The sequence below is a fragment of the Moesziomyces antarcticus genome (assembly GCF_000747765.1).
Source record: "Moesziomyces antarcticus DNA, scaffold: scaffold_v10012, strain JCM 10317, whole genome shotgun sequence".
Lineage (NCBI taxonomy): Eukaryota > Fungi > Basidiomycota > Ustilaginomycetes > Ustilaginales > Ustilaginaceae > Moesziomyces > Moesziomyces antarcticus.
This window is the reverse complement of record NW_014638998.1, coordinates 535,641-554,639: the sequence shown is the minus strand read 5'-3', so window position 1 is coordinate 554,639 and position 18,999 is coordinate 535,641. Positions and strand designations below refer to the sequence as shown.

The 18,999-nt window shown below is 59.6% G+C and overlaps 4 protein-coding genes across 4 annotated transcripts; 2 read left to right on the top strand and 2 right to left on the bottom strand.

The window, feature by feature from the left end:
- Positions 1 to 1,100: 1,100 nt before the first annotated feature.
- On the bottom strand, positions 1,101 to 2,192 carry PAN0_012c4591 (alcohol dehydrogenase GroES-like domain-containing protein; the record flags this gene model as incomplete). Its single annotated transcript, XM_014800128.1, has 1 exon — positions 1,101 to 2,192. One exon carries the CDS (start codon positions 2,190 to 2,192, stop codon positions 1,101 to 1,103), a length of 1,092 nt encoding a protein of 363 aa, XP_014655614.1.
- Positions 2,193 to 3,635: 1,443 nt separating this feature from the next.
- On the top strand, positions 3,636 to 7,193 carry PAN0_012d4590 (alcohol dehydrogenase; the record flags this gene model as incomplete). The annotated part of the gene is made up of 5 exons (XM_014800127.1): positions 3,636 to 4,005; positions 4,111 to 4,533; positions 4,665 to 4,873; positions 5,401 to 5,585; positions 5,672 to 7,193. The coding sequence occupies 5 exons, from the start codon at positions 3,636 to 3,638 to the stop codon at positions 7,191 to 7,193; spliced, it is 2,709 nt and encodes a 902-aa protein (XP_014655613.1).
- Positions 7,194 to 8,282: 1,089 nt separating this feature from the next.
- Positions 8,283 to 9,989, bottom strand: PAN0_012c4589 (general substrate transporter; the record flags this gene model as incomplete). Its single annotated transcript, XM_014800126.1, has 1 exon — positions 8,283 to 9,989. The coding sequence occupies one exon, from the start codon at positions 9,987 to 9,989 to the stop codon at positions 8,283 to 8,285; it is 1,707 nt and encodes a 568-aa protein (XP_014655612.1).
- Positions 9,990 to 11,828: 1,839 nt separating this feature from the next.
- Positions 11,829 to 18,889, top strand: PAN0_012d4588 (uncharacterized protein; the record flags this gene model as incomplete). Its single annotated transcript, XM_014800125.1, has 2 exons — positions 11,829 to 11,914; positions 11,998 to 18,889. 2 exons carry the CDS (start codon positions 11,829 to 11,831, stop codon positions 18,887 to 18,889), a joined length of 6,978 nt encoding a protein of 2,325 aa, XP_014655611.1.
- Between the last annotated feature and the right edge of the window lie 110 nt (positions 18,890 to 18,999).

Sequence of the window (18,999 nt, the reverse complement as noted above, 5' to 3'; positions counted from 1 at the left end):
TGGACTCAGCCAGACCTCAGGCGCGCCTCGTGGTGCGCTAGCGCAAGAGGCATCGCCGCCGTCGCCGCGCTTCCCTTTCCGGAGCGGAAGCACACCAACGCTTTTGGAAGCCCGTTTGCAAGCATCCACCCGGCTGCCCTAGCGAGCCACACGCGCTGCGGCCCGTGTACACGAGCCATCACCGTCGCTGCTGAGTGCATCGCCAGCGGCCAGCGGCCAGCCGCCTTGGCAAGCTGGCAAGCTGACAATTGTGCGGGCTGAGTGCGAAGCGACCCATGAGAAGATTGGCAAGAAAATGTCTCGCTGACTTGGTTGGATTCAGCCCCGCTATCCGCTTGTATGGTGGGACCGATACCTGTCAGTCAGCCTTTTCGCGTCGCGGCTCAAGTGGCTCCTCTGCCTCAGAGCATTCATCGAATTCCAAGCTCCCCGTCGCCTCGAGTCTCGCAAAGGACAAGGTCTTGGATACGTGCGTCCCCCTTCCCACGCCAGTGACCATCTACCGCTGATAAGCTCGAAACAAAGCGTGGTGGTGATGCCGTAGCACTACTCTCTGTCTACTTTCTCTGTCTACTTCCGCGGACGATCTCACACATCGCGGCTATTCGAGTCCGCGATGTTGAGCGCGACTGTATGCGTGTGTGCGAAGCTGCCCTCGCGCCAAGCCACAACAATCAGCAGCAGGCTTCCGAGAGACTTTCCCCCAACAATGCGAGCCTCGGTACAGCAGCCTGCTGGGCTGAATATGACAAGAGAGCCAAACTCGATACCCTGTCTCACAGCGACTCGGATAATATAATCTCTCACGCTATCCGTCCGTGTCTCTCTGTGTGTATCGCTCTTTTCGCTTTCTTTCTCGCCTGGTTTTTTCGGTCGCACGGAGATAGGATCCTATCATCGCCTGTGCGCCCATATCGATTCTTATAGAGCTCGCCCGTCAATTCCGAAGTCTCCCGAGCCGTCTCCGTATCGTCGTGATTCCGTTGGAACTCGTTCCTATCTTTCAGGGATACCGACCCGCTCAATGCGACACGTGGCTGACCAGCACTCGGTTCAGTTGTCAAAGGAATTGTATTGGAACGTGACCGCTGGGCAGTGCTTCAAAATACCATGCAGAGTCGGCCCTGCAACTGCTTCGAGTTGTAGTGCTCGGCCATCTTGTTGGCATCTTCGACACTGTACGTCTTTTCAATGTAGGTCGAGCATCCATTGTCTGCATGGAGCGCAAGCATGTCCTGACACTGTTCGGGCGTGCAGATGAGGCGGCCGCGGATGGTCTGCTCCTTGAAGTTCATGGCGAAGGGGTCGAGCTCGAACGGTCCGTCGGCGGGAAGACCGACATCGACGAGCTGGCCACCCTTGCGCAGGAACTGCTGGCTAAACTTGATGAGTCCGCGGTCTTCGCAGTTGATCACGACGCGGTCGACGCCCGGGTTGGTATCGTACAAGCTCGACGAGAGCTCTTCGCTGCACTTGTTTTTGGCCTCTTCTGTGTCGATCAAAAACGTCTTGTCGGGCTTGAGGTGGTCGGCGCACTTGTTGGCGAGCTCGAGGCCTTCCTTGCGATTGTCGATGGCGATCACCTTGCAGCCCATCGCCTTGGCGTACTGCACTCCGAGATGACCGAGACCGCCGATGCCGACCATGGCGAGCCACTGGCCCTTCTCTGGCTTGACAGCAAGAAGCGCTCCATACACAGTGGCACCTGCGCAGAACAGAGGCGCGGCCTGGTCGAAAGGAATGCTTTCGGGCACCTTGGAAACCACACGCGCATCCGCTCTCATGTACTGGGAGAAGCCTCCGTTGAGGGTGAGGCCGAGCATGCCGGGCATATTGTCGCAGAGCTGCTTGCCCTGCTTGCACGAATCGCACTTGCCGCAGAAGCCGTAGGTGTTGATCGAGCCTACACGGTCGCCGACCTTGATGCCCGACTTTTCTGCATCCGAGCCTGCTTTAACTACCGTGCCGACAGGCTCGTGCGAGCCGACCAGGCCGGGCTTGGCGCCTTGCGACTCGTACACACCGTCCATGACCTGCAAGTCGGTGTGGCAGTAGCCGGCGGCGGCGATCTTGACGAGAACGTCGTTGGGACCCAGATCAGCGGGGACATCGATGTCCTTGACCTCGTAGCCCTTCTTGAAGTCCTTGATGGTGGCCGCACGCATCTTTTGCGGGATGGATTCGCTCGACATGGCTGGCTTTGGATCTGCTTCGACAGTGGTGGAGATGAAGTCGCTGACAAGAGATGTGCTGGTGGAATCTCCTCTCAAAGTAAGAGGGCTTTACAGGTGGGCTGATCGGATTGGAACGCTGCTGTGCGCATCTCTTATAAGGATTTCTAAGTTTCAGAGCTTCGCCGGGCAAAGGCTTAGGCTGAGCCGGTGGCGATGAAGGATGTCCCTACAGGCGGAAGCCCGCAGCGAATGGATTCGGGCTGACTGACATCGGTAGAGGAGCAGCGAGGTGGCCTAGTCAAAGCGAGTATGTGATTCACAGGGTCCTCCACTATGCAGCCACACGACATCAGGCTGATTCACACCGGGTCAGTCAGCCCCGCGTTGCGGGAGCGCGTCACACTGCGGCGGGGTCGAAGAAACGTGGTGCCGGCTCCTGCATCTCTTTGCGCTTGCGGCATTCGATGCGTTCTCGTCACTGCAGCCCATTGTCTTCTGATGGAAGGGGCCGTTTGATGACCGCGACGCGCGCTGTAGGGTGTGATTCATCAACACGTCACAGGCCGAATTGACTCAGCGAGCCGCACTCGTTTCTCTCCGCCAGCTAGGAACGTCGAATAGCGCGTCTTGTCCAGATCTGAGCATCATCCGCACGAGTGCAGCAACCAACCCACCTATGTGAGACCGGCTGGGTGCACACCGTCCTGCAAGCGATTTTGGGTCGGATTCCGGAGGCTTGAGGTGGAGGCATGAAGTGAAATTGATTAAGGGCAGAAAGGCGCAGCCGAGCCGATGCGGCTCGTGAGCCTTTGTCATCTTTCGGCTCTCGCTAGTCACGGACGGCCATAAGCGTGAGGCTCCGTTCCGTTTTCGCCATGATGAAGAGGTGCGGACCCTCGTCAGCTCACTGATGAGATGAAGCTGCCAAAGCTCGACCGACAAATTTGCGGCTGCATGACATTACGCCAGTCGGTGACAAGCGGCAATTCAGCGGAGATAGTCGTTCGGCAATTTCTCATCTCATGCAGAGAGCAGAGTGTCGTTCGACATCCGCGGATGCTCGCGCATACGTCTCGCTCCACGTTGCCAGGTCCATTTGCACACGGCCATCGGCCCACCATTGGGGCTTCGTCGACAAGCAGCTTATCAACCGAAAGCAATTGCTCTGTGTGCGCTCGAGGTACAGACTCAACCTGTGGGTCACCTTACCCGCCGGGCCGAAAGTGGAATCAACCCTAACTGAGATCCCGCTTTGACCACAACGAACCGAGAAATCGTCCGTGCGCGCATTCCGAGATCGCTGCTCCCGTTCGCACCTGTTTCCAGCCTCGCAGAGACGGAAGAGGCTGTCCCACATCTATAAATGCACACGACTTCGGTGCGCTGACGGTCCCTGACTCGCTTCGAGAACATACAACATCCTCTTCGTCTCTTCATCCAACGATCTTCCAGCAATCAGTCATGTCGTCCCTGCCCAAGACCTACAAGGCCGCCGTCTTCGAAAAGAATGGCGGACCTCTCGTTCTCAAGGACATTGAGCTCAAGCATCCCGAAGAGGGACAGATCCTCGTCAAAGTCGAGGCGTGCGGTGTATGCCATTCCGACGCACTCGTCCAGTCCGAGGCATTCGGACCGCTTCCTCGCATTCCGGGTCACGAGATCGTCGGAAAGGTCGTTGAAGTCGGCCCTCACGTCACCAAGTGGAAGCAGGGAGATCGCGTCGGCGGCGCCTGGCACGGAGGACACGACGGCACCTGCCGTCAGTGCAACCAGGGCCTCTTCCAGATGTGCGACAACGGCCAGATCAACGGTGTCACGCGTGACGGCGGATGTAAGTGTCTCGATCCCGGGCCGAAGCTGTATGCTGCCCCGACGCTCTTCTCTGACGACAGCTTGGCTGACCTCCCCGTCCATCTGCTTCTGTCCTGAATCCCAGATGCCGAATACTGCCTCCTCCGTTCCGAGGCTGCCGTGCGCCTGCCGGCCGAGGGCAACGCCGTCGACATGGCCCCGATCATGTGTGCCGGCGTGACCGTTCACAACGGCATCCGCAAGATGAACATCCCTCCTGGCGAGCTCGTGGCCATCCAGGGCCTTGGCGGTCTGGGTCACCTTGCGGTCCAGTACGCCCGCAAGATGGGATACCGCACCGTCGCGCTCTCTCGCGGCACGGACAAGAAGGACTTCGCCATGAAGCTCGGCGCCAACGAGTACATCGACACCAGCAATGGCGACCCCGCCGAAGCTCTGCAGAAGCTGGGTGGTGCTGCCCTGATCGTTGCCACCGCTCCGAACCCGGAGCACATCTCGCCCCTCGTCGGCGGCTGCCGCGCCCTTGGCAAGCTGCTCATCCTCGCACGTAAGTCTTGGCTGATACGGCAGAATTGACGTGCTTCTCGTCTTGGACATCCGTACTGATCTCGACACTCTTTCGGCCTTGCCCCTTTTGATTGGACACCCTTTTGCCTTGCGGGCAACCTGCGTGCACAGCTGTGGGTGACGTGCCGGTCAACAGCATCGCCATGATCACCAAGGGCATCTCGGTGCATGGCTGGCCCTCTGGCCACGCACTCGACAGCGAGGATGCAGTCGAGTTCGGCGAGCGCTTCGACGTCAAGTGCATGTGCGAGACCTTCCCGCTCGCCAAGGCCAACGAGGCTTTCGAGCACATGATGTCCGGCAAGGCCCGCTTCCGCGCCGTTCTGACCATGTAATTGCAGCTTCACCTCGCATCGTATGATGATGGTGTATCCCGATCCGAATGTCAGACGTCTCTACGCTCGATCTTGCATGGAACTTGCGTGAGTGCCTGTGAGGCGCCAGCACGTTGAGCCTGAGACGGTTGCATGGCAAGGTTCCGATTCCGATGCGATCCGAGCAGCGAGGCTTGGATCGGCGATGCTTTGGCTTCATGGGGAAGTCGCGGCATCTTGCCGGTCCAAAAGTCGAGCCGGAGTGCCGACAAAAGAGAGAGCCGTTGTTCGGGAAGGGGAGCCCGAATCGGTTGAATCGACACGCTCGCTTGCCCAAAATCAGAAGCGCGGGGCCCCATTTTTGCTTTGCGGCCTTGCTCCGCGGCGCTCCCTTCCGCTTGCTCACACGGGCCACCTCAATCCCATTTCCCCGAAGCTAGAGCTACTGCGATAAAGGCGCATGCTACGATCCCTCTATCCGCAGCCGCTAATCATCATCGTGTACGACAGATACCTTGAAGTCTCGAGCATAGACCAAGAAGATGACGCAGAACGTCGGCCAATACACGGAGTATGATGCCAGAACGGGCGTCTACTCATCTCGGGTACCCTATAGCCCCGAATCGGCGTCATGCATCTTCGAGTATCTGCTAGGATCAGTCGGCTTCGATGATTCCCAAGAGGTGCTCAGAGAGTGTGCTAGTGGCAAGACCATCTCGTAAGTTGCTCTTTAAGCTCTTCGGCAGCATCCTGAATGTGCCATCTCACCAGTCTCACTCATCCCTCTTTCTTGCGGTGCACCAGGCTCGGCCAGCTCAAGATGGCTGCGCAGAGGCTCGGCGTAGGCTTGATCCGCAAATGCAAACTCAAGCCTGGCGACACTGTCCTGCTCTATCTCTACTCTTCCATCGACTTTGCGGTGGCGTTGCTCGCCTCTCAATTCGCCGGTTTGCGTGTCGCGCTTGCCAACCCAGACTACCTTTCGACAGAGCTCAAGCATGTCTATCGCCTCACCAAGCCCAAACGAGTCTTTGTCACCTCCAAGTACATGAGCAGACTCAGTCGAGCTGCCATCGCTGGACAGACGCTCATCCTGACCGATGGCGACGTGGCAGGCTTCGGAGGTGTGTCCTCGATCAAGAGCCTCATGGTGGACGAGGCCACGGCCAAAGAGGCCAAGGCGCACACACCGGCAAACCTCAACGAGACTGCATATCTTCCGTTCAGCAGCGGAACAACCGGGCTTCCCAAAGCCGTCGAGATCTCGCATAGCAACGTCATCAACATGATCGAGATCTTCCGTCACACGCCGGCTTTGTTTCCTAAAGCTGATGATGGGTCCGAGGAGCAATTTCGGACTCTAACCTTCCTGCCCTTCTTCCACGCATACGCGCTCATCCTCATGCTGCACTATCCGATTCGAGCGCGCGGTCACACCAGCATCATTCGCCCTTTCCAGCCCGAGGCCTACTGTCGTCTGGTTAAAGAGCTCAAGGTCAACTTCCTGGCACTGGTGCCGCCCGTGCTCACACTTCTCACCAAGCATCCCGACGCCACGCCGGAAGCCTTCAGCAGCGTCAAGCAGTCGCTCTGCGGAGCAGCGCCACTCGACTTTGAGACGCAGAGTCAATTCACCAAAAAGACGGGAGTGCCCGTCCAGCAAGCTTTTGGCATGACCGAGACTACGGTGGGCGCGCTCGGTCTGCACGGTGACGAGGCGTCTGGCTCGGTCGGCTGCTTATATCCTGCCACTCTGGGTCGCATTCGCGATGTCGAGACGGGCAAGAATCTTGGCCCAGGCGAACGTGGTGAGCTGCTGGTCCGCGGCCCTCAGATCTGCAAAGGATACTATGGCAACAAGCAGGCTACCGCCGACACCTTTACCGAAGACGGTTATCTTCGCACAGGCGACATTGCCATCGTTGATCCTCGTACTGGCGAGTTCAGTATCGTCGACAGGCTCAAGGAGCTGATCAAGTACAAAGGATTCCAGGTGGCGCCGGCTGAGCTCGAAGGAGTGCTTGTTTCGCACCCCGCCGCTGCTGCTGCGGCTGTGGTGGGCATTCATGACAAAGACCAGGGTACCGAGCTACCGCTCGCATTCATTGAGCTTAAAGCAGGCCAGCAAGATATCACCAAAGTCAAGCAGGATATCGACGCCTTTGTGCGCTCCAAAGTGTCGCACCACAAGTACTTGCGCGGAGGCATCCGCATTCTTGATAAGGTACCCGTGAGCGCCAGTGGCAAGATCCTCCGAAAGGAGATTCGCAAACTGCTCCAGGCCGAGATTGACGCGAAGACCTCTTCCGCTAAAGCCAATTTGTAGTCATGTCGTTCTTCCAGAGTTGGAAGATCTTGCTTAATCTGTCATATAGTGCCTTCATTTCGGATCGCAACAGACTTGACAGGGCGCGAATGAGAAATTCCGGCTGGCACTCTTGCACTTGTCTGATCGGCTTGCATCTGAGCTACAATCGATGTGCAGGGTTGCAGTTGAGTCGTCGTGCTTCATCGAGGTGCGGAAGCGTGTGCAGAACAATAGAGCAGCCGAGCGGAGAGGACGAATAGCGGCCCAGACGAAGCCAGCAGGGCCTGAGCGACCGCTTTTGGGCAAGGTTGAGTGATGCCGAAGGGGGAGGGAGCTGAGTTGAGCGTTGCGATTGGAGCTGTGACACACGAGGCTTGGACGAGAGAAATAGAAATGGCCAGGGTTGCAACAAGGTTTAGAGTTGAAGGGTGAGCATGGCCGACTATGGTGTGCTACCGCGCGCTGACGGAGTGGATGGAGAGTCGGCGGAGGGCGGATTGCAGTTGAGTTGACAACTGAGCTGCTCTGCAGTTCGCCAGAATTGAAGCCTGACGGATCGGATGCTGTGAGCGGATGCTCTTTTGAGCCTGTGCGAGGCTGTCTGTGGCCACGTCGCCGCCTTGCGCCTGTACTGCCCGGATGAGTTGAGCTGCAGAGTTGGTGCCCGGATGAGTCGAGCAGCAGAGTTGGTGCTGGATTGTTAGCATTCCGTCGTTGCGCGCCGGAGCATGCGCGCGGAGGTAGTAGTGATCATTCAATACGGCGACTGTTGTTGCGTCGGTGATGAGCATCTAAGTCACGCTCCGTGGGGGCCCTCCTTCTTAAGACAAAGATACGGTACAAGACCCCCAAAAATCCAGCGAATGTCTCTTGGGCTAGACGAACCACGCCGGATGCCCCCAAAACGAAGCAAACAACTCAAGAAGAAGAAGAAGAAGGCTGAAGAAGAAGAAGAAGGAGGCGGAGTAATGTTGCAATGACGTGACATTGTTGAATGGGAGACAAAAGGTGCGGTCGAGGATATCTTGGAGACTAAAAGTACAGGTCGTGATGGCTGTGTGACATGAGGTTCGTGAAAGGGGATACAGGATGGAAGGTGGCTGAGGTCTAGGCGCTGGTCTCGGCACGAGCGGCCTCCTTCTGGGACTTCCAGAGGGCGATCTTCTCTTTGCGGACCTTGAGACTCTTCTTGACGTTGAAGCCGCCGTCGAGGGTGGTGCGTACCTCCTCGAGGGAGAGCAGCGCAGTCTCGGGGTAGAGAAAGTAGATGAGGACCAGGAAGACGAAAGTCAATCCGGCGAAGAATCCGAACGCGCCCGAGGGCGTGATGGCGTTCATGAGGCTGAGGAAGGTCGAAGACACGACGAGATTGCCCGACCAGTTTGCGGCGGTGGAGATCGAAGTGCCGATCATGCGAGTCTCGGTGGAGAAGAACTCGCCCTGCTGCCAGGGGACGTTGCCGAGACCGGTTGCGTACGAGGCGACGTAGAAGACCATGAATACGAGCATGGCCGAAGTTTGCGAGGTGGGGTACGGGTAGCCCTCGGTGAGATGCTGGTTGGTGGGCTCGAGCATCTTGTGGAAGATGCCGGCGGTGCAGATAAGGAAGATAATGACGCAGGGCATCGTGGCCAGCAGGAAGCGACGTCGGCCGAAGCGGTCGATGTACTTGAGCGGGATAAACGTGAAGATAAAGTTGGCGCCGCTGATGACGAGACCGGTGGCGGTTGGATTCTTGAGACCGGCGCTCTTGAAGAGACTACTAGAGAAGTACATTAAGCTGTTGAAACCGCACAGCTGCTGAGCAACGAGGGTCATGCTCGTCAGAAAGACGGCTCGGCGAGTAGGGACGTCGGTCCAGACCTTGGCAATGCGGTGAGAGAGGGGGGTGTTCTCGGTCTGAATATGTTTTTTCAGAACGCCAACTTTTGCGTCAATTTGTTCTGGCGTGGCGAGCGGGTAAATTCGCGCGAGTGCACGAGTGGCTTCGGCGTCCTTGTTCTGCTTGACGAGGTATCGAGGCGACTCGGACATGAAGAAGTGGATGCCGACGATCTGGACGATGGGGGGGAAGGCGCCGAGAGCGATAATCCAACGCCAGCCGGACGAGACGTTGTTAAAGGCAGCGCCGATGGCGTACGCAATAACCTGACCACCAGTCACAGCGATCGAGTTGAGGCAGGTGAGACGACCACGAGCACGGGCGGGAGCGAGTTCTTGAATGTACACCGGTACGATCTGGGCAGCTGCTCCGACCCCGAATCCCATCACGAAGCGGCCACCAATGACGGTCCACTTTTCATGGGCAGCGGCCTGAACGACGGCGCCGACGATGAAGAGGATGTCGCAGATGACGAGGGTCCACTTTCGGCCGATCTTGTCCGCGACGATTCCGGCGCCGAGGGCGGAGATGATGGCGCCGACGGTGAGTGCCGAGGTGATGAACTCCTTGTTGCCGTCGGTGAGGGGCTGGCCATCGAGATCGGTGCCGACCTGAACGAGGACGGTGGAGATGGCGCCGGTGTCGTAGCCAAAGAGGAGACCGCCGATGGTGGCGAAGAAGGTGAGGCCCCAGAGGTAGAGAGAGTTGCTCTCGCCCTGGCCTGCAGCCTCGATGGCGGCCTCGTCGAGAACGCGGTCGAGTTCTGCGGCATCGATGACACCCTCGGTGGAGACGACGGAGCGGGTGGCTACGTGGAGCTGGTCGAGGTGGTTGAGTTCATGCTTGCCGTCGTCGGAGAGCTTCTTGTCGTCGGACTCGATGGAGCGTGGCTTCTCCTCGGTAGGGGTGATGGCGGAGTCGCGATCACTCATGATGGCTGGGAATCGAAGTGCTTCGAGGGGTGGGAGGTGTGGATGAGGAGCAAGGAGAAGAGGAGGGGTAGGAGCCCGGATGAGGGGATGGATGATGGATGTGGGGAAGAGATGAAAACGTTGATGCGATTATATGGATGATGGGAGGCGCGAGTTCGAGAAGCTTCGCGTGCAGCTAGAAGAGCGTGGGTTGTGCAGGTGGCAAGCGAGAATGCATGCGAGATGGAAGCGTGGCTCTCCAACTGCGGTTGTTGGAGTGCGGAGGGATGTGCGCAGCCTGTACGACCCACGCACAGGCAGCAGGAGACAGGAGAGCGGATGGAGCGGGGCGACGGACCGGAGAGGAAAGCAAAGGGCGGGGAGAGAGTGAGATGAGGTGTGGCATGAAATGAGGTTGCGTAGGGTGGGTGTCGAGACGATGCGGTCGGGTGTGATGCCAAGTCATGGGAGAGGACGCTGCTGGATCCAAGTCGTGGGGGCCAGTTCGGCAAGATGTGCCTCGGCAACAAGGCATGGTTTGCAGCATCTCTTGTTCCTCGCCCAAACCCAGCTGATTGGACGGCGAAACCTCTCCCCACGCCTTGCTCGCGTGCAGCAGCAACAAAATGTTGCGGCTCCCATTGTCCTACTCGTTTCTGGCGCCGCTCCTTTTGGCGTCCCTTGCTTTGAGCCTGCCCTCGATATGATATTGCGCCTGCTCTTCCAAGCTGATGAGGTGTGAGCCCATTTTGGTGGCGACCCAGCGTGACGTTTTTGCCGGAATTGACCGATCGGAAAGATTTGGCTGCTTTTCCGTGGAAATTGACTGCCAGGCTTGGCGAGGACGGGATCGAGAAAGAGGAGGATTCTCGGCGAAATTGCAGTCGCAGCAGAGCGGCTGGATTGGAAATTCAAGCTCAGAGCGCGCTCGGCTGTGAGCGTCGGACCATTGTTCGCCTTGCCGCACCTGCCTGCTTTGCAATCGAGCCAAGGCGATTGTGCTCAAGCATCGAGCGAGCCAGACGAGGCTGTGGGGTACAGTATCGTAAGTGTCGTGTGCGACGCGGGGTTGTGCGCTTGCCAAGGCGGGGTGTACGTCGACACGGTCCGGTGAGGCAGGCGTTGGGGCGGCATCCTAGGCGCGGCTTCGGGGCTTTGCGGTGGCATCTCTGACCGAACTCGGATGCTACGCGGCGATCCTCGTTGTGCGAGCGCCCATTGGCTCTCACGCCTCTAGCTCCGTGTCCCTCCGTGTCATGTTGGCACACGCTCGGCCCTTTTCTCACGCCGACAGACAGACAAAAATTTTGACACGTCGGGTTTTTCAAGTTTCGCACGAGAGAGTTATAGGCTGCAGTGCGTGTATTTCGGTCAAGAGCGTGAGGGGGAGGGGCAGAGCGAGAAGGGGCTGACGGATAGACAGCCGATCGAAGCGGCGGGGGAGCATATCGCGCACTTGTCACTTAGGGCCGGACAAGTCGACCCCACAATCTGTCACCCGGAACTACGGACCACGGGACGCCATCAGGGTTCCTAGCCGCCTGTGCGGGGGGCGTCGCATGCGACCCCACGTCAAGCTGTCCAGCGGCCAAGCCGCGAATGTGGGGAAGAGGACAAGAGCGGCGAGATAGCGGCGGCCCATCAGCGGTTTCGGCGGTTGCACGCGATGCTCGTCCGCCGACCGGTGTCCAAACGGCTAGCTAACGAGACTACTCGAAATTGTGCCAATGTGTTACATTGGCGACGCGACACAACGATAGAAATTTGAGAACATGTATGTTCATGTCAACCTTACAAAAATCGGTCTTGAATCGGGATCCGACATCGTACGATTTGGCATGCTCTCCCTTGTGTGGGCAAATGGCGGCCACGCGGGGAGGGGCCACAGCGACCGCCTGCGCCTTAAATTTGGATTTCCGCCTTCCCTACGCCGCCTCTCCTGCTGCGTCTGCTGAACGGCTGCAGCGGGGAGCGCGCGCAGGACTGCCAATCTCACAGTCCTGTCTCGGGCGCCGCACCCCATCGACAGGGTTGCGGGATTCGCGCTCGGTCCTCAACCCACGCTCTCCGCAGCATGTCTAGATCGCCGCCGCTGCATTCATTTCCCCTTCCCACCTCCCGCACCACCAATTCTGCACCATCTGCGTGCTTGCGATTCCTCACCTTGGCACGAAGCATATGGACACCTTCTAGACACCATCCCCTCGAGTGCTGCCCAACAATCCGGCGCCACCTGGCTCCCGGCCACACCCACCGCCACGCTGTCGTCGCCGCGCTCAATACCCTCCTCCTCCCGGCCCCAGCACCTCGAAGCATCACCGCGCGCTCAGCGCAGCCTCTCGCCCTCCAGCACAGCAGCATCTCCCACCAACAGAAGGCCTTCCTACGGCAGCAACCTCCTCGCCGTCCCGGGCCGCGCGCCCGGCGACGTCGATGCCGACTACGGCCTCGGCCTCTCGCCCACGGCTGCATCTCCCGAAACCGCCTCGCGTCATCGCCGTGGCTCGCGCTCTTCCATTCTAGCTTCCGCAACAGAGGCAACAGGTGCAACAGGCGCAACCTCCGATCGCGAGTCCATCCGCTCCTCCGCCAGCAGCTCTCGCGCAGCCCCTTCCTCCGCCAGGCGCACGTCCAAATCAACCCGTCCAGACGACAGAGACCGCAACGCCTCTCCCGTCTCCTTCTACTCAACCCTCGAGGCTCCCTTCGCCTCCCCACGCACCTCGCGTCAGGGCAGCCTCCAAGTCGAGAATACCTTCGCACCTTTCACAACCACCTCTCCACCAACGGCACATGCACAAGCCCAGCCGCATCACTCGCCCCGCGCCTCCATCGCAAATGCATCAAACTCTACCCACAGAACTGCGCCTACGCCTCCAGCCGCTTCCAGCTCCACTCGAGCCGCTTCGGATCGCATCACTCCAGACAAGCGACCCATCCAGTCAACTGCTACTGTCCAGCGTGCCACCTCTGCTCAGCATAACAGACTCCCAAACGGCGCTACCCTCACCACTTTGACGCCTTCGCTCTCTGCTTACTCTTGGCAGTCTGACAAGCCCAACACACCTGCCAAGCGCCAAGCTGCTCCGCAACCGCAGCCTCTACAGCAGCCGCGTTCAGCAGCAAGCGAGTACACCGCACCCAAGTCCATTTCCACTTCGAGGTCCGCCAGCACATTTGCACAGCTTGAATCTGCGTCAGCCCGACCAAGGTCCAAAAGCAGCGCTAGCTCTTCCAAGGATGTCGGCACTCGATCCCAAGCTGCCAAAGCCGCCGCAGCCCCATCTGTGCCTCTTCCTTCCACCCTCACTGCGACGGCCGCCTCAAATGCTCCTTCCAAATTAAGCTTGCGATCCCGCATATTTGGCCTCAAATCTTCTCAAAACGCTCCTCGCTCATCATCGCCCGCAGACTCGGGAACAGACACCCCGTCGCCCAGATCAGCGCATTTCCCGCCATCCGTCCACTCCGAAGGCTCCCACAGCGACTCAGCCCCCCTCGACCGCGCCGACAGCCTCTCTATCGATCGCGACTTCCCATCCCCCAGCTACTCCCACTCTGCCCTCGGCCACAGTCGTGACGCCGATGATGAAATGGGCGATGCCTTCAGCGCCGATCCACGCTCCACTGCTCAAGCTGGTCGCAAGTCGAGCGGCGCCACCAGCTTCCTTCGCAAGACCATACGCTTCAAGGACAAATCCGCGTTCCTCAAGGCGCGTCCCTCCATCTCCTCGCTCAACTCTGACTCGGCCGCATCGGCTTCCCAGTCCGTCCCTCCTTCGCCAGCAGACCCGCCCAGCAGTTCAGATGCCGAGGATGTCGCAAGGAAAGCGCCATCCTACAAGCAGGTCAGCGGCCGCAGGGGCGCGCAGTATCACGAGCCTGCTCAAGACCTCAATGCTTCGGCCAATGTGCCATACTCCGTACAGCATCAGCCGCCTAGTCTCGATACCAAGCACCAACATCGTCCCGCCGCACTCTTGCCCGCCGTCACCGAACGCGATCTGCAGCTACCGCCAGAAGCTCAGCGTCAGCCCCACTATAACGCGTCAAGGCGCCTACCTTCACGATCGGAAAGCAGCTCCGCGTTGATGCACGACCGTCCCAGCGGCACAAATGCACAGGCAATCGCGCAGTCACCCACTGCCGTGGGCGCCAGTTCGCCGGTCATCACCGACGATCGAGCCGCAGCACAAAATCGCATTCCGAGAAGTAGCAGTCTCCACGCTTCAACGGGCAGGGGCCATCCGGATGATCTCCTTCCATATCGCATCGCGGCAGATCGATCCGTGTCATCGTCTCTGGCTACACAGGAGACGCCTGCATCGCCACGCCGCCGGCCTCGCTCAGGGTCGGCCAACGCCTTTGCACCGCAAATTCAGCCTAGAACCACAAGTTCACCCGCACAAAGCCATACGCGCCGGCCTGTCACAGCGCAAGGCACTCCAGAAATTTCTGAGTCGCCTCAGATGTCGGCGCCCTCCCCAGCGCGGTCATCGCAGCGCACAACCCGGCCCAAGACAGCCGATAGCGGTCATGGATACTCTAACTCGCTCTCCAGCCTCCGCGACATTCTTGTGGTCGCCAACGCCATCTCCGAAGAGGGCGCCTACTACAACTCGCCAGACAAGAGTGCTCCGAGCCCAAGTGCAAAGGCTGCCGCCGGTGCTTCGCCCGTCGACTCAAAGAGGCCTGGTCTGCCGCCCAAAAATCCGCTTCGCAAGCAGAGACCGTCGGCAGCCAGCGCGACAGATACTCCCTCAGTCTCGGGTGATTCGCCCGCCTCGGCGCATACATCCGGTGTCTTCCCGGGTCCCGCCATGCTGACAACCCAGACACCTCTGAGCCCCACCGGTGCGCGCCCTCGCGACTCTATCGGACCACTCTCGGCAACTAGCTCCTCTCCGACAGACTTCAGAACACCAACCTCGGAACCGACTCCACTTCCCAGCCTGGATAGGCACGGCGCAAATGACTACTTCCGCCCACGCGATGCGCCTCGCCCGCCCGATGCGCAACTCATGCAGCTTCCTGCTCGCTCACCGAGTGCAGTGTCGCCTGGCATCAGTGGCACGTCATCACCAGCGTTCTCTACCTTGCCCGCATCCCAACAGCTCTCTCGTGCTCCTTCCACCGATTCTGCCATCGGCTACGTCCCTCGCCGGCATGAGCGCGCTGCCAGTGACGCAGCCAGCTCCATCACCGATCTGCGAACGCGGTCGGGGCCAGGGGCTTCGACGCCGTCGTTGCATTCCGAATCTTCCTCGAGCGTCCGGAAAAAGAAAGACGGTCCTGGAAGCAAGATGTTTGCGTTCGCACGTGACCTCGCTCAGCGAGAAGGCAGCGAGGCAAACGCAACTCTGTCAAGCTCCGGTACTTTCCGTCTGGGCAGGAGCAGCAAGTCCAAGAAGGGTGATGCCAGTAATCGCATCGTCATCCGTCGCTTGTACGATGGGCCTTTGGAAGCTGAAGCGGCTGCGCACGCTTCCAGGCAGGCTTCGGGATCCTCCGGAACTTCACCGGTCGCCTACGCCGAGGGTGTCAGCCCCGGATCTTCCGTCGCTGAACTTGCAAACGGTGGCGCGCATGAGCCTTATACGCCAGGAGGCTTCAGCACTCCTGGATACGGTGGCCGTCTGCCCAGCTCAGGCAGCCTCGTCCGCTCGGCATCGTCATCCGGCAGCACGGCAAGAGAATTCATGCTGCAGGGCTCGAACCAGCTGCTGACGCCGCAGTTCGTGAACACCAATGGCACGGCTCTTCTAGCTCGAAGCCCCAGCTTCGTCAGGCCGAGCTGGTCGATTCCACAGGAAGGATTGTCCCCGACGCAGAAGCGATTAGTCAAGCGTTGGTTCATCCTGCGCGAGCTTCTGGACACTGAGAAGGCCTACGCATCGGACCTTGCCGTGGCTCGCGACATCTACCTGGCGCGTGCGAAGCTCGGGGCAGGCATTACGACACCGCTCTCCCCTCTGAGCGTTCGATCGGCGAGCGTCTTTTCGCAACTGGCTTCTCCCGAGCCTCCCTCCCACGGCAGGTCCTCGCAGCCCCACCTCCACCATCGAGGTAGCGTCAACCCGCTCAGTCCTGGAGCAGCTGGTCCTGCTGCAAGAGGTCCTCTACCCCAACGCACTCTCTTCCGCCACGCCTCCGCGGATGCATCTGCGACCGCTGCACTCGCCAGTCCTCACTCGGTCAACCAAGCCCCGTCATCGACGTCTCTGGCATCCAGCAATCCGAGCAATCGCTCTTCGGTGTACACGGTGTCGTCTCAGAGCTCGCAGACTTCGGATGCAAGTCATTTCGCTCTCGCCGGACATTCGAATCTCGGAGCAGGCCTTCCGTCGCAGTTCTCGATCGACGGCGGCGCACCTTCGCCGAGTATTGGTCTCAAGCTCAACCAAGGATCGCCTCTGGCGACCCCGAGTCCCAGCTTCTCGCCTGCTCCCTCTACGCCTGCCACTCCGTCGATTATGACGCCTTCAGGCTTTCCAGGCTTGGGTGATTCGACCCAGTCAAACTCACCGGATGCGCCGTTCAGTCCGAGCGACGTCCGCATCATCTTTGCCCAGCTGGAAGCATGCGCCGCTTTCGCCGACGAGATGGTGGTAGTCCTTGAAAGCGCAGTCGGCACAGTCTGCACCGGAACGGCAGAAGACGCGGCCCAGTTGCTTGCACGTGGCGACGTCACAGAGGACTCGGAGACGGACCGAGTGGGCCAAGCCTTCCTCAAAATCATGCCACGGATCGAGCAGGTGTATTCGGCGTACTGCTCGCGACATGAGGCGTCCATGGCGAAGTTGCAGGAGCTTTTGAACACTCGACCCAAGACGGTCGCTTTCGTGAGCGAATGCACGCAGGCTGCTCGAGCCTACACAAATGCGTGGGATTTGTCCTCGCTGCTCATCAAGCCCGTCCAACGCGTGCTCAAGTATCCGCTCCTTCTCGCGCAGATTCTAGAGTCCACGGGCAACCAGCATCCGGATGCCGAGAATCTCGCAGCCGCCTCCGCCGAGATCCAAAAGGTGGCAGACAACATCAACGAAGTCAAGAAGCGCAAGGATCTCGTGGAGCAGATCGTCAGTGGCAAGACAGCCAGACGCACCACCAGCCAACGCATGCAGCATGGCGCCACCAAAAAGCTCTTGCGTCGCCAGGAGAAAGTCAAGAAGGCTGTTCTAGGCCCAACTGAGGATCTTCTCGCCGATGATGGACAGTACAAGGCGTTGGTGGTGCAGTTCCGCACGCTGGAAAAGTCGGTAGCAAGCTTCGCTAGACGATGCTCCGGCTGGTCGACGAGCGTCAAGGAGGCTCACGTTGCACAGTTGCGGCTGCTCGATCAATGGTGCAGGACGTATGCCGTTGACGAATCTCTCTCGGGCAGCGAAGCAGAGATGCGTCTGCGTGCGTTCATGCACCTGATCGAGGAAAGCTTCCTGAGCGACTATTGGACTCAACTCGACTCCGAGATTCGCACGAGCTTGACACCCGCTGTGCAGCGGATGGCGTCCCTCTTCATTCTGCCGCAGGCGGTGATTGCCAAGCGTAACGACAGAGAAGCGGATTACTCGAGATACCGGGCCGAGATCACGCGCAGTGGCTCCAAGGCGGCGGACAAGAGGTTGACGGAAAGCGCAAATGCCTTTGTCGCCTTGCATACCCAGCTCATGAACGAGCTGCCGCAGTTCAATTACGGCATCCAGACGCTGATGGACATTTGCATCGAATCGCTCTCGCGGACGCAAGCCTCGTACCACCTGCGCGTCCACCGCGCGCTGATCAGCTTCTGGCAGAGCTTTGGGCCCGAAGGCGCGGGCGACATCGTCCACAACGAAGACACCGACGAAAAGTCCATGCGACATCTGAACCCTGTCAAGATCTTCTGGCCGCTGCACAGCAACATCGCTGGCTTTGCCGAATCGCTCAGCATCGTGTCGGGCGTCTATGACCGCTCGCGCTCGGCCTCGGTGAGCATGGACAGCGAGCTGCTGGCCGTCGGGCACCTCAGCCCGTCGAGCAACACGCACTTTTCGCCGCTGCAGTCAGAGCGTGCTCTGCCGGATCCGGAGTTCTCATCCAAGGTTCCTGATGCATCGAGCATGAGCCAGCAGATCGAGTCGATCACCGCGGCTGGTTCCGAGGAGCTCTTGGAGCCGATGAGCGCGCGCGCCAGTCCGTTTGCCACTCCGCCGCTGGGATCGCGCGGGCCGTCGTTCTCGCCTCAGCTTCACCAGCAGGCATTGCTCGGCTCACCGGCGCACATTGGCTCAGCCTCGCTGCACGGGGTTCCGAGTGGCAGTGGCCCGCCGCCGCTGCGGACGACCAAGTCCGGTGGACTGATCGGACTGCTGCGCTCGGTCGGAAGCAGCTCGGCGATGGGGGGCACGATGGGTTCACGCAAGAACTCGCAGTCAACCGACACGATGGCCGAGAGCTTCGGCGAGGGGTCGGAGTCCAACCCTCCCACTCCAATCAGCAAGGACACGCCAGTGCTCAACAAGCATGACCACGACGACGCCGCGGAAGACGTGGCGCCACCTACGCTGCCCGCGCTCAGCTTCAATTCGGGCTTCTTTGCTCAGTCCGAGGTGTTCTCAACGCACCCTCACGGGCCTGATTCTCCGCGTGTTGTTCCAACCGCTGACCAGCCGGTGGATCCCAGGAGTCACCCCGCGCTACCAACGACGAGCAGAGCCGAGGACGCGACTAGCAGCAGCACTGCGACGCCCACAGGCACGATGGCGGCAGTGGCCAACAGCCCGGCGGGCGCGCGTGGGTCCAAAGCAGGCCACCCGCTGCTCGAGTATGTGGTTGGCGACCTGTTCCGCGTTGTGGACGGCGATGCGTCGCACCTCTTCGGCTCATCCGAGCACGGCGCGACCGGCTGGGTGGAGCGCGAAAACTTTGTGCCCCTCTCGTGACCCTGCTCTTTCTCGCGGACCATGTCATTGGCCACAATCCAAAGCATCGCAAACAAACAAAGGTGGTCTCGAACAGAGTGACGGTGTTGCCCATTGAAGCTGAAGCTGAG